The sequence below is a fragment of the Salvia splendens genome, chromosome 12 (assembly GCF_004379255.2).
Source record: "Salvia splendens isolate huo1 chromosome 12, SspV2, whole genome shotgun sequence".
In the NCBI taxonomy this organism is placed as follows: Eukaryota; Viridiplantae; Streptophyta; class Magnoliopsida; order Lamiales; family Lamiaceae; genus Salvia; species Salvia splendens.
In genome coordinates this window covers 32394509-32406663 of record NC_056043.1, presented here as the reverse complement: position 1 = coordinate 32406663, position 12155 = coordinate 32394509, and the positions used below count along the sequence as shown (strand labels likewise).

Genomic DNA, 12155 nt, shown 5'->3' with positions numbered 1-12155 from the left:
TTTGATTTTATTTAAACAGTTTATAATGCATTATTCTTTCTTACATTTTTTTGAATTTTTTAATTGAAAATTAATCTTGAAGCCATCCTTAAACGGTAAATTATGTTTAATCAACGTCATTTGTATTATACTATATACATTCGAGATGCCATCGGCCCCACGTGCACTACCTATCATCCCAAAAGTATGTACTATAAGACTTGAACTTCATCATAACTTCATAGGAGTAAACAATAGAGTTTCTTATTTTTCTCCAATCTCCACGACTTCTTTCTTGGTCTCCTCTTCTCCCGTTTTGTTTCCTAATCAAATTCCGGCAAAGTCGCCGATTGAAGCCGGCCAAAATCGGATATCTCTCTCTCAAATAGGTAATGTATTTATTCTAAATCTCCGTTGCTGTAAATTTTGTGAAAATGTTAACGAAATGATGTGATGGAGTATTTAGCTTTGTATTTGGATTGTGTGTTTATATATTAAGCATAATTATAATATGGTTTGTGAAATGGCGGGAAACTTTGTTGTGATATTTATTATAATATTACTACTATATTTTATGTTACATTGTTGTCTGATGCAACGATAAACATTTATGTGGAGATTAAAATTTAAATAATTTCTTATATCTAAAGTATGATTTTTACTTTGTTTATGAGATAGGAATTTAATTTCAAGTTTTCATATATGTCTGAATTTACTTATATCAATATATGTCTGATTATAGGAAGTTTTTATTTGTGTTTTCTAATTTTAATAGAAACACCAATAATAAAGATATTTTATGAAGCATTGGTAATATAATTAGATACATAAATTAAATACAATAAAATTAAGTTTTAGATCATCCTCATATAATTAGCTTTTATACGTTAGATGGAGTATTATATCGGAGTATGTGCATATATGGCTGCTTTGATGGGATATATTGTACTCCCTCCGTCCCAAAGAAGATGTCACACTTGGGAGATGTCACGAGATTTTAGGGGATGTTGTTTTGTGTGTTACATGGTGAGAGAAAATATAATTTTATAATTGATGTGAGATGAAACTTTTTCCAAAAGAGGAAATATGACATCTTTTGTGGAACAAACTAAAAAGGAAAGTGTGACACTACTATGGGACGGAGTATAATATAGAAAGTCCAAAAAGAATTAGGTACCATATTTTGGCCTTTTTCCATAAAAATGAATGTCCTATTAATTGAGATTAGTTTGGTTTTAATGTTGTCAAAAAAAATATTGGTTGAATATTAGGGGTGAATAGGTACTGTATACCTTACCGAAACCACCGTACCGTCAATTCGGTATGCGAAAAAATCATACCTTTACCTTACCAAAATTATCGGTATATCAAACTTCGGTATACATTATTTTCCGATATCGTGAATTTCCATACCGATACCGTACTTTATTTTTGGTATACCATACGGAAGTTCGGTATACCGTACTTTTGCGGTATACCTTACTTTCAATATCAATGAAAATAGATAATTAACTTTTTAAAATATTATTCATATTATATAATTCAAAAAATATATTAAATATTTTTTATTCATAATTATATTTATATTTCACAATAAATTTTATAATTTAAATATATATAAAATATATTTTATTTATAATTATATTTATATTTTACGGTATATACCTTAACCGAATTTCGGCATGCAGCCGTATACCGCGGTATATGAAAATTCATACCGTTTCCTTACCGAAAGATTTCGGTAAGGTATCATACAGTACCGAAAATTCTATATTTTCGGTATTTTATTGGTACGATAAGACCGGTATTTCGGTATTTTTCCCTATCCCTAGTCATAATGACATCTTGGTATGTGTTGAATTGTTAATAGTTATACTACTATTTATGTTTAAGATAAAAACTTTTTTATCTAATAGATTTATCAAACTATAAGTTATATACTATTTAATTGCGTTTGATAATGCAATCATCAGTTAAATTATTAAAAATAAGAATACAAGAATTTTTTTTGTAACAAGAAAAGAATGTGTGAGTTACATTGTTGGACTTGGTATATAACCTAGTATAGTTTAATTACCCTATTATTCACACTTTGCTCACATTACAATTGTTTGTATATTTATACTATAATTAATTAAGTGAGTCTATATATATGTTTTTCAGTGTGAGTACTGAGTAGTGATAGGAAGAGAGGAAAGAGAAGAAGAAATGGAAGTGGAGAAAGTTGGTCATATGTGTCATGAACATCCATTGGGTCGGATCCTACTTGAGTCTGCCCATCAAACAGATTACTACACTGTCTGTTATGGTTGTGATAGATTCTTTAGAGCAGGAGATGCAACGTATGGATGCAGTATTACGTGTGGATTCCGTTGGTTGTTACACAAAGAATGCATGGAAATGCCGAGACAGATTACGCATCCTATCCATCCTTCACACCCTCTCTCACTAGCAATATCTGGATCGACAAAATGTGCAGTTTGTGGAGGGGATTTGCATAACCTAGCCTACAGATGCAGCCAAGGGGAGTGTGATGGATTGTGGATCGACTTGGGATGCGCGGGGGGGCTCAATGATACACAGCCGCTTATGGACCACCCAAGCCACCCTCAACATGAGCTACGCTTTTCCAGCAAGACGAGGTGGTGCCCATTCCCCTGTGATGCCTGTGGTGCCACTGAGAAAGGGGACTCCTACACCTGCAACATATGCAACTACTGGATACATGAGCGTTGCGCGCTCCTTCCTGAGTCTAAGGACTTCCCTCATCATCACCACTCTCTCTTCCTCTCCTTTTCTCTTCCATCTGAGTACATCAAATATGATTTTGATTGTGGTATATGCAGCAAGACTTTGCCATTGAGACGATGGCACTATCATTGCCACCTTTGCAGATATGTCGTCCATCTCAACTGCGCGTAATGAAACACTCATCCTTTGTCACCTTTCACTTTTACCTTTTTTTGGTAGTAGACCTCACATTCCACCAACTCATTCCTACTCACATTTTATTTTAAAACTGATATATAAAAGTAGACCACTAACTTTTTCAACCCACTTTCTATTACATTTCTTAAAATCAATGCCGGGTCAAATGGTACCAAATTTTAAGGGACGGAAGGAGTACTATTTACTCATAGTATCATTGGCAAAATCATTTAATATAACTCATGTTGCGGTTGATTTTCTTTCTTTCTTTCTTTCAGATTTGATAATCAAAATGAAAGTGAAAGTGCAATTGATGATGATGAGAAAGAGGCTACCAAGTTTCCAATAGCAGTAGAAGACATGTATGAGGAGATGATCAGACCCTTCGTTAAAGAGCAAATTCTCATCGTCCCTCATCATGATCGTGGCAATGGCAAGTACAGCTTCTCTAATCACCCTCAGCACCTACTAACTTTTACTACATTTTCAGCTTCATCGTCATCTTATGATCACCACGAAAAAAACGATGATGATGACGATGACGATGATTTTGAAAGTATTACAAGATCGGAGATAATATGTGATGGGTGCACACTACCTATACGAGAAAAGAAGCAAACAGATGATGATGATGATGAGAAGGGTTATATGAGGTGTGATGAATGCAAATACTTTCTCCACTTGTCATGCTTCAACTTACCACTACACATCACCTCCCATCCTATTCATCCTCACAAAGATCACAACCTAACCCTTCGAAATGCTGATGCCAAGCTAACAGGTTGGAAAAGGTGTTATATTTGTAGGGGTTTTACTAATGTTCTCTATTACGCTTGCACATATAGATACTGCGAATTCACAATAGACATCAAGTGTGCTTCTCTGCCCAACACCATAAAACACGCATCTCACCCGCAACATAACTATCTCAAGCTCCTCACAGATGATGATTCCAGCTCTGGTTTATGCGTTAACTGTCATTTCCCTGCATGTTTTCGAACGGAGCAATACAGATGCAATAGATGCATATTCTGTATATGTGGTGAATGTGTGATGCTACCGGCAACAAATAAGCATAGATTGGAGAATCACTTGTTGTCGTTGACATACGATGCATGTGTTAACCGTCCCGGGGAGTTCTACTGTAGCAGCTGCGAATACCAAATGCACCCCAGGTTATGGATGTACCATTGTCGAGACTGTGATCAATCCTTTCATCCCGACTGCTTTCCCGCTACATCGGGTTATCACAGAAACATCAAATATGGGACAGAGCATGTGATTTCCGGTATCCATGACCACCCTCTTAGATTTCAAATCATATCCAACAAAAAGAGATGTGACCTATGTCATGGATATTGCTATGATGAGCCTGGATTTCAATGTGCATTATGCTTCTTTGTTTGTTGTCGAAAATGCGGTGTGAATCAAATGGATGATATGAGCAGCCGAATCATGAGGTAACTTTGGGTGATAAACTGTGCTATTTGGTGATTTTTTCTCTCTTGCCATTTAGTCATACAAAATGTTTTCTTTGTTAAAAGGTTGTAGGAAAAGCCTTGTTTTATAATCACTAGTATTTTTAACTTTACTATCTTATAATCACATAACTATCATTTTTCATATTTGATGTGTTGTGATGATAAGTGAAATGCAGTCGGATTTTGTCACCGGCGATAAAAATGCAACAATTATATAAGCTCGTGATATTATATGTCAAGTTTAAAGTTAGTGAGAAAAAATAAACTTTTGGAAAGTTTTGTGATATTAAACGTCAATGCCCCTATTTTTTTAATCATCTACAAATATTAATTTTCACTTTATAACTTAAAATCTAATGTGGAAGCTTGTAACAAAGTTCTAAAAATCCTCGTTGTTTTAAAAATCTTTAAACTTTTTTTTCCCTTTTAAAGTTTTGAATATAAAGTCGAGACCCATTATTTCAAAATCGAAAGTTCTAAACAAGTATGGGCCCTAGTTGTACCTCAAATAATTCTAATTTAATTAAGGCCCAAATAAACAAGCCCCATATATCTTAAATCTCCAATTTTTGGGTCCCGATATCTAATTAATACTACCTACGTCTCGTTAGGTAGTAGTATATGGTTCAATCTCAATTTGCACATATATTAGGAAAACATAATTTTTTTTTTGCAAATATATTTTATATGCAATTGTTCTAATTCTTTCTTTTTCATTTAAAGCTATTTTTGGAAATTCATTTTAGTGTGGTTTGTGTGACGATAAATGCTAGTAGTATTTAGATTATGGATGTCAATGTAGCCCGCCACCCATGAGCTGACCCGAATAGCCCGCCAAATTTATAGGGTTAGGGCTGAAAATTTTTAGCCCGATAAAATTAAAACCCGATTAGCCCGCATCCGATTAACCCGCGACCTGTTAGGGTCAAACTCAAAAACCCGATAAAATTTCTATTATTCTATTTTTTTTTTCTAATTCGGCACTTCATTGATTAATTTTATAATATAGATAACTAAAAAAACTTTCAATTTTATATTAAATATACAAATTATATATTGAATTTTTATTAATATAATAATTGATAAATAAATTAAAAACTTCAAATTCACTTAAAAAATATTTAAATTTCCAAAACATGCATTAAAATTTCACGAAATATCCCAAATATTAGTATTTGATCATGTTTGTGATTGAGTTTGACCATATATCTCAAATTTATCATAATTAAATATTTTACATTTTATGAAAATAACTAATTTTCATCATTATTTATTGGATTGATCACATGTTAATCTTATCGGCAGCAACCCGATTCACCCGCTGGGCTAGCACGAAATCCTAGCTTTTAGGGTTAGAGTTGAACTTTTACAACCCGAAAAATTCACAATCCGATTAGTCCGCATTCGATTGACCCGCAACACGAGTAGGGCCGGCCCGATTGACATCCCTAATTTAGATAGTGGGAAATTAATGGAATTTTCCACCTAATTATACTGTAAGAGTTCGTTTTCAAATTGAATTTTGCAATATTATTTGGTTAGCAGTGCATAACTCAGTGTTCAGACCTAATTACACTTTTTAGTAAAAAAATAAAACCTAATTACACTTTTCCCAATTTTCGTAATAATATCAAGCACCGGAGATAGTTCCCTTTTCACATTCTAAATTCAGCTATCAGCAACCAATCCCTTATTAATTACGTGGTTATTTTACATTATAATCCGAATTTTTGACATGTTTTGATTTTCTAACTCGAAATCAAATGTTAGTCACCAGCTTAATTTTAATAAACTCTAGCAAATTAGTCATAAAAGAGACTTAAATACAAAAACAAAACAAAAATTCTACTAGTATCATATTATAGTAAAAATTGGATTTAATGATAAGTTTAAAAGGCAAATGTTACATATGGGACATGGATTCAATAACTTTTTTTTTTAATGTGAGCCGGCGAAAAGGACCCAATATTTTCATTTGAGATTTATTTTTCTTTTATATTTAAATTTGTCAAATTGTGCAACTAGTGCTATCTCCACTTGCTCTATCTCTAAACCTGTCTAATTAATCTTGTTGACTTCAATGAGGCTTTATCTTTGACCTTTTTGTTTGTGGAAAAAAACATGTGTACTAGAATAATTAGCTTTGCCCTAAAGCCACATGATATATTGGGGAAAACAATAATTCATTTTTTTAGAAGTTGCACAAATATGTTAATCAAGGAATGATTATCCCTAGCTAGCTCAATGGGTATTTGGCTTGTGTTCAAGTCAATATATATATTCTCTTTTTTGGTGTCTCTATCAATGAAACTAAATAACTTTATGAACAAGTTGAGATTGGCCAGTGAGAGGCATGTCTTATGCAATCATAATGACTTTCCATTTGATTTGGTCTTTTTCCAAGCAAAGTTTTTTTTTAAAAATAGTCATTTAAATCACAAAATTTAAGTAAATTATGATCAATTGCATAAAAGTTGAATACGAAATACCAAATTATTAAATTTTATTTTTTTCTCAATTGTGTCATCCATGTACAAAATAATGTCTAATGATGCTCAATACGATGTTGTTTTGTTGCAATAAGTATTGCTCATATTTTGACATGTCCCATAATATTTGAAAACAAAATATGAAATTACGAAATTTTTATATTTCTCAATTACCCACCAATGTACAAAACAATGTCTGATGATGCTCAAACGGCGTCGTTTCATCTAAACACTAATCTCTTTGGGTATTTATTTTCTTATTTTAATGCAATGACGTCATTTTGAGTATAATCAAAAGACATCGTTTTTTTTACTTGAACGAAATAATTGAGAAAAATTAAAACATTATGATTTAATATATCATTTAAGAACCCTGTGCTATTGACTAAAATTTGATTTTAATTTCATATTTTAAATGATTATTATTCTAAGGAAACCCATCAAACTTGTATATGGGACTTGCCTTTGCTCATAGTTAATTATTATACACTTATACACTCACATCTCTTTCTCAGATGTGCATGTGCTTTGTTTGTATGTGAAATGTGTGTGGGTGAGATGATTACTGTGCTCAGTGCTTACGAGCTAATTAAGCAATCAAATAGTTTTATTATACAATATTTATTATTTTATTTTATTCTTTTGAAGTTGAATAAGAAGTAAGCATGACATGTACTTTTAAATAATTGTTGCCTATACATAAGACAAAAATATAGGCACTCTTTTTATTATATACTAAGCGTTACCAATTATCAAAATAATTTTCTTACCTCGGAACTGCAGAGAGCATGCCAATAGTAATTAATCAAAAGTTTGAGATCATAAATTATGAATTAGGTATACTTAACCAGAAAGTTATGTCAAGTAGGTGTTAGGCCCAAGAATTAGGCCAGATTAGCTAAAAAGAGTACAAATATGGTTGTTTGCAAGTTGTGTTTTCATTTCAAAAAGAGTGATGCTATTAGGTTATAACGTAACTTTACATAATTTTGAAATAAATAAAAATCGGTTGATTTGTTTTAGAGCATATTGTCAAAAAAAACCACGAAAAATTAATCAAATTCTGGTTTATATTACAACTTTTAAAATCAGCTGAAAAAATTATTGGTTTATTCAAAATTATTTTATAGCAAAAAAAATTTTCTATTCACCCATGTATGATGATACAGAGTATTTTGTTTTTATTTTTCACCAATTGATGTTGTTTTCTTTATAAAGTAGACTATATTATTTAATTAACATGCTGAGATGTTAATATATGATTCTTTGGCAATTATATTAGTTATAGTTTTAAAAAACAATGTAGCTATAAGATAATTGTAAGTAAATTCAAATTTTATGATTTTATACTGTTGTACATATTTTTTTTATTATTATATCTTATACTGGAGTCACATCACCTCTCTTTGTAATAAGTAGAAATGATTAGTAATATAAATATATCTGAGCACTAAATAAATTTATCAACTAGTACTAACTTAGTACTATTATTTTAATTTATTTTTTTTTAAATACCTTTTTATGGCAAGTTATATTTTGGCTGAATTTATTCTTTCAGAATTTTGAAATTCCAAATGAAAAGACTAAGTTGAGAAGAGAAGGTAGAAAGTGGTTTATGGAATTGGAGATATGGTCGGATTGATTGGTACAAATGCACTAATTTGACCAACACAATTAGTTGAACTAAATGCATATAAAATAAGGTGCAAATTGTGACATGGACCTAATGGATAAGATTAGTGTGACATGTCCAAATTGATTTTTCTTTTCTGAATATTCATAATCTATATTCAAATTTTTTATGATACCATATAAAAGAGATGCATTTGATTATCAACTAGTGGGATCATTAATTTAATTGTCATTGAAGTTTTGAACACATGCCCTATTGTGTGTGAATATATTCTAACTTATTTTATACATTTTCTACTTGAAAGATTGCTATGAATTAAAGTTATTTACTCTAGCTTATTTTGTTGATTAATTAGAACTCCAACAACGTGGGACACATTTCAATGTGTGTTTGATGTCAAACACATGGTGACTTTATAGTGCAAGTACATCTAGTTGCTTACTAATTACACTGAATGCCTATTAAATTGGACTATAGTATTTATGATACTCAATTGAAATATACAAATTTTATATATGTATTATACTCAAAGGAAATATACAATTTTTTTACATCAAAAGCCTTTTATATATCTAAAGACAGTAAATATGGACTATATCACACACAATATATTCCAGTCCTATCTAAATTTTGCAATTAAGTGCCTAGCAGAATAAGCTTTATTTTGGATTGATCTGGCATTATTATGTGTAAAAAATATAAAATAAAAATGTGGTATATTATCTATATTATTCAACAATAAAATTAACAAGAGGGTTGAGTGTGGTTGCATCATAGATGATGCAATGCTAGCGTAAGCAGCCACCAATATAAAAAAAAAAAAAGCAAATGCATTCCTTAAGTTTTTGATAAACAAGAGAAGCACCAAATGCCCATCATATCATATAAAAGCCAAATAGAAGGGAAACAAAAAAGGTTAATCAACATAGAGGCAACATGAAGAAACAACCAAACACTATATATATATACTGAGTATAACCAAAATAACTTCTCAAGATAAGACTTATTACAAAAACGACAGCAAAACGCAACTTAATTGATAAAATATTTTCTCTATGACAAATCCTGTTCTAGTTAAAAATCACCGGTGTTGGCCGTTGGGGCAATTTTTGCTTATTTTGATTTCTTTTCCCCATTTTTTCTCGATTTCTCCTATTTCCTCAGTTTTAGCCAAACACCAACATTCGCTTACAATTTTAAAATTTTAAATCCGAAATCAGACCTGTAGAACCAGCATTCGTAAGAGGTCATTACGATTCAAAAATCAAAACCGCCGACCCTACATCACTATACTGGAAATAAAAAAACCATTATTAATCAAGATAGGCCCCACATAAGCCAATATTTCTTCCTCAATAATCTCTCTCCCTTTGCACGTGAGAATCCCAAATGATCTCATCAAAATTTACAAGCAATACCCTAGTGGAAGTCACACACAAACACACAATCTACCTCCATTTTCATGCATCTTATCCTATGTATGACAATATGCTTGTGGCTGCCTTTGCATTTGCATGTACTAATCACACGTGTCAACCCCTCGAAAAACCGAATTCCACGTCATTAATTAGCTCTTAATTAACTTCAAAGTTGCTATATTTTCAAATTGATATCACATTACATAAGTTCCCCAAGATAAAAAAAAAAGTAGCTAGATATGAATAATTAAAATAGTAGCTATAAAATAATCTTGGGAGCTAAGTAAAATTTCTCAAAGAGATTTCATCAAGATCATCAAGCGACAGGAATACTTCATCCAAGCTCGATAGCTGCGTCCCATCATCATCATCACTATCACAGTTGCGCTCATACACTCGACAAACTACCCATTTGCTGTAATCCTACACATCCATAAACCACAAATACATTCATATATATTGTCAGAATTAATGATAAAATTGTCATCACTTCTTCGATCCATCTACGATAGATGCATCTACTTGTGGGAGAAATGCGGCACTCGTGTGTTCAAATCATACAACGAGCAAAATTTTCATTTTTCTTCGTGAGCCAGTGGCAGACGCAGAAACAAAATTTTGAAAGGACATAATCAAGTAAGGGGTAAAATTGTAATTTTACAATATACGCTTTACTACTTAGTAGTTGACAACATGAGTTTTAATGTAAAATTGGTAAAAAGTAAGAGAAATAAAAAATAATAATTTGAATATTGTGAGCTGAAGGTGGATAAATAAGAGATAAAAAAATCGAAAAGACTTTTTTTTTTTTTTGGATGACGATAGTGTCTAAAATAATCCCAAAATAATGACATTGTTTAACGTCCTCTTTAAATAAAAGATCTTCATACAAGGGGCAATCATAACGTTTTAGGCCGACCCAAATAGAAAATTGGGCGCATATGAAGGGCACGTTTTCGGCCGACCCTAAGAGAAAATTAGGCTCACTTACGAAAAATGCAGGTGAAATTAATATATGGACTTACGATTTTGGAACTTCTTCTTCTCGAAGATGATCGAGTAGAGGAGATAGAATCAGGGAGGCCATATTCCTGCATTATCCAACTGGTTTTGACTCCTTCATCAGAAGGTTGCTGCCCTAAGTAGAATGCACTGCATTTCTTCATTCCAACTCTCTTCCCATTTGAATAAATTGGTTCCTCCATTCCCATTGGCTGCCAGTATCCGCTCCCGGTCACCCGGCTCTGCGTCCTTCTACTGTAGAAGTACCACTTGCTCCCCTCGCACATCGCTTTACCTGCACAAACACGAGCGTGTGACCGAGCCAGACATTTTACGATGAGGGCCCAATTCAGACATTTTACATTGTACACTGTTTTGAATATAACTAATTAAATATTCCACGTCGGGGTCCATTAAGACATTTCACGGCTTCTTCGACAAGGTTTCTTGAATTTTGGATAATTAACTAATACCTCTGTCTATTTGTTAGCCGATTGAATTATCGTTATACTTGTATAAGGTCACACATTTCATTAACTTATAAAAATATGATTATATGTTCCGCTATTTTTCTAATTCACATTTCTTGAAACGGTGTAAGAGAAAAAAAAGACACTTAATATTGGACGTTGGACGGAGGAAGTAATATTTTTTTTTAATATGAAATTACTAAAATACCCCTGAATCGCGGTGACTATTACCGTGCAAGTCCCAGGGGTCGTAGGGGTAGAGGTCGAGGTCGGGGATGACATCGGGGTGGCAGGGCAGCAGCGCGGCCTTGCGGTGGAGGAAGTGGACCACGAGCTCCTCGTCGGTCGGGTAGAACCGGAAACCGGGGGGCATGTTGAAGCCGTTATCCCCCATTTTGAAGCACTAGCAAAAGCAAGAAGAGAAAAAGTACTGAATTTGTGACTTCTCTCTATGTATTAGGATGAGAATTAATGAGATTGTATAAGTGATTTTGTGATATATTTATAGTGAGAGAGAGAGAGAGAGGAGAGAGAGTGTTGGAACTGACGTGAAATGGAAGGTGTATCTGTTTTGATCACCACCACCAAAGATTCAAGCATGGGATTGTTTTTGGTTTTTTCTTTGGTGGATTGTGTATTTGTTTATTTACTTTTGTTGGCATTTAACATTATTGATATATGTATGTATGTATATATATAAATATGTGTGTGTAAAAGTATATTCCCACTCCACTCCAAGGCGGCGGGTGGTGGCT

The 12155-nt window shown here is 32.6% G+C and overlaps 2 protein-coding genes across 2 annotated transcripts; one reads left to right on the top strand and one right to left on the bottom strand.

Moving 5' to 3' along the window:
• The first annotated feature begins 246 nt into the window (after window positions 1-246).
• On the top strand, window positions 247-4560 carry LOC121757161. Its single transcript, XM_042152672.1, has 3 exons — window positions 247-368; window positions 2143-2897; window positions 3186-4560. The coding sequence occupies exons 2-3, from the start codon at window positions 2188-2190 to the stop codon at window positions 4369-4371; spliced, it is 1896 nt and encodes a 631-aa protein (XP_042008606.1). The 5' UTR covers window positions 247-368; window positions 2143-2187; the 3' UTR covers window positions 4372-4560.
• Window positions 4561-10055: 5495 nt separating this feature from the next.
• LOC121757346 (NAC domain-containing protein 104-like) lies at window positions 10056-11975 on the bottom strand. Its single transcript, XM_042152894.1, has 3 exons — window positions 11632-11975; window positions 10954-11225; window positions 10056-10351 (listed from the first exon to the last, which is right to left on the bottom strand). Exons 1-3 carry the CDS (start codon window positions 11792-11794, stop codon window positions 10208-10210), a joined length of 579 nt encoding a protein of 192 aa, XP_042008828.1. The 5' UTR covers window positions 11795-11975; the 3' UTR covers window positions 10056-10207.
• Window positions 11976-12155: the final 180 nt, after the last annotated feature.